General features: G+C 38.5%; 1 protein-coding gene across 1 annotated transcript; it reads left to right on the forward strand.

Annotated features, from left to right (window-relative positions):
* LOC138018346 (low-density lipoprotein receptor-related protein 1B-like) lies at window positions 1-1,824 on the forward strand. Its single transcript, XM_068864952.1, has 3 exons — window positions 1-115; window positions 399-458; window positions 1,634-1,824. Exons 1-3 carry the CDS (start codon window positions 49-51, stop codon window positions 1,780-1,782), a joined length of 276 nt encoding a protein of 91 aa, XP_068721053.1. The 5' UTR covers window positions 1-48; the 3' UTR covers window positions 1,783-1,824.
* Window positions 1,825-2,024: the final 200 nt, after the last annotated feature.

Consider the following 2,024-nt stretch of genomic DNA (forward strand, 5'->3'; position numbering starts at 1 on the left):
AATTGGTCATTCCTTAACTTTTTCAATCTGCAACAGATCTGTTCAAACATGAAGCCTGCTCTTATTTTATTTTTCCTCGTTGGAATTGTGTACGCAGTTGAGGGAAAGGGTGAAGGTAGGTTTCATAAACTTTTGTCAAATAGGTTATCAGTCTGATCAGTACAAACGAAAATTTTTTATAGACGTTCGTCTCAGTTTGAATCGATCATTAAAAATAAACCTAAACTAAAATTCAACGATAACAATTTATATTTCTATGTCGGTAGAAATCTTTAGCTCTTTTTTCAAGTAATTCAATAAAAGTGTTTCACTCCTGAACATGAAAAACAAATACCATTAGGCGAACATTTTAAAATTTAGACACAATAAGAGAAACTATAATTTTTTTGTGTGTTCAGGTGACTCGAAGAAGGGAGAAAATCTCTACGCGGACTCGACGTCAACAAGTCATGCAGTCGGTAATAATCCCTTTGTTCCCCTACAATAGATTGTTTACTATTCTGTAACAGTTTATGAGGCATATCGTTGTTCCACAAAATTGAGTTGTATATAAACTATCCAGATGTGTAAATGATTATGGGGTAGAGAGCCGGAAACGACTGAGATTCAAAAAAAAGATGGCCAGGAGACGTTACAGGACAAAACAATATGGATGTTGAAATTGTGATGGAAGAAAGTAACCAGGGTCATTTATAATTCAGGTGTGAAAATTGAAACACCTACTGACCGTATAAATGATACCTGTTGATGACTAACATAAGCGGTGGCCATCAGGAATGCGGCCTATGTTCGACTAAGGCCTCGTCCACACTATGCCGGATAAATTTGAAAACGCAACTTTAGGTGCAAAAACGGAACAAAAGTTTTTTGTCCACACTACATCGTTTTATCGGCGGCACAATTGCTTAATCTCGCTTTGAGCATGCTCACAGTAAGTAGACATTCGAAAATTTCTCTCCATTCTTCAGCGACAACAACTTCGTTAACAAAGTTGTCTCACCACGCACTCGTTCTGCCAGGTCGAGTCCAGAAGCGTCTCTGCTTGTAAGGTTAAGAGCGTCGCGTCGCTTTTCTAGTATCCTTTGACACCACTGATTGTCTTAAGTTATTCCTGATTCTCTGTCGTACAATATTCATGTGAACTGAAGCAATACTTAACTCCAAATAAGCGATTAAAGAAGAAAGTATTGCCAACAACACAGAAAACATGATAAATCACATGAGAAAATGACGCAAGTGTATTCAAAAAGTTCCGGATACGAAAAGTTTTCCGTCCACACTAATACAAAAAAGTTGCGTTTTCAAATTGTTCCACTCTGGAGAGCGTATTCAAAAAGTTCCGTTTTCGCGGATCTTTTTATGCAGATATGTGCGTTGTAGTGTGGACGGAAGGCCTAACCGTAACAATAAAGTTGCGTTTTCAAATTTATCCGGCATAGTGTGGACGAGGCCTAAATCGTTGAGGTTTTCTTTTCTAATGGCTTACCTTTAATTTGAATTGAATTTGTCACATAAACGTGGGCTGCCCGGTTATATTTTTGTGTATCTGATTATATTCGGTTATATTTGGTTTCCGTAGCTTACGATTTTCTCGGTCGAGTTTCTTCTCTTTCTTATTTACTTTTTTTTTCAGAATGTGAAACTCAAGAACAAAGGGACCATTACTGTTTCAATGGTGGAACTTGTGAACGTTATCCCGGCTCCATAAACGATGGTCCTCGTTGCCGGTGCCGATCAGGATTCGAGGGTGATCGTTGTCAAGAAGCGACTCCAGGAAAGTAACAATCGTGAACTGAAAAAATATGTCAATATAATGTACTGGGTGACGACGTATGAGCTTGAATTTTTTTATCAAAAGCAAACGAACTCTCCCCCTTGTCCTATGCAAGCCGGTGACGTGTATTTTTTCAACTTGTATATAAATGCGCAAGCGTCATAAACAGGTTATTGAGATAAAGGCCAAAAGGCCATACATCACTGGTTTAAACATTCCGTCGGCGCTCGCGTAAATGTTCTGGCTCTCG

This window comes from Montipora capricornis, chromosome 10 (assembly GCF_036669925.1).
Source record: "Montipora capricornis isolate CH-2021 chromosome 10, ASM3666992v2, whole genome shotgun sequence".
In the NCBI taxonomy this organism is placed as follows: Eukaryota; Metazoa; Cnidaria; class Anthozoa; order Scleractinia; family Acroporidae; genus Montipora; species Montipora capricornis.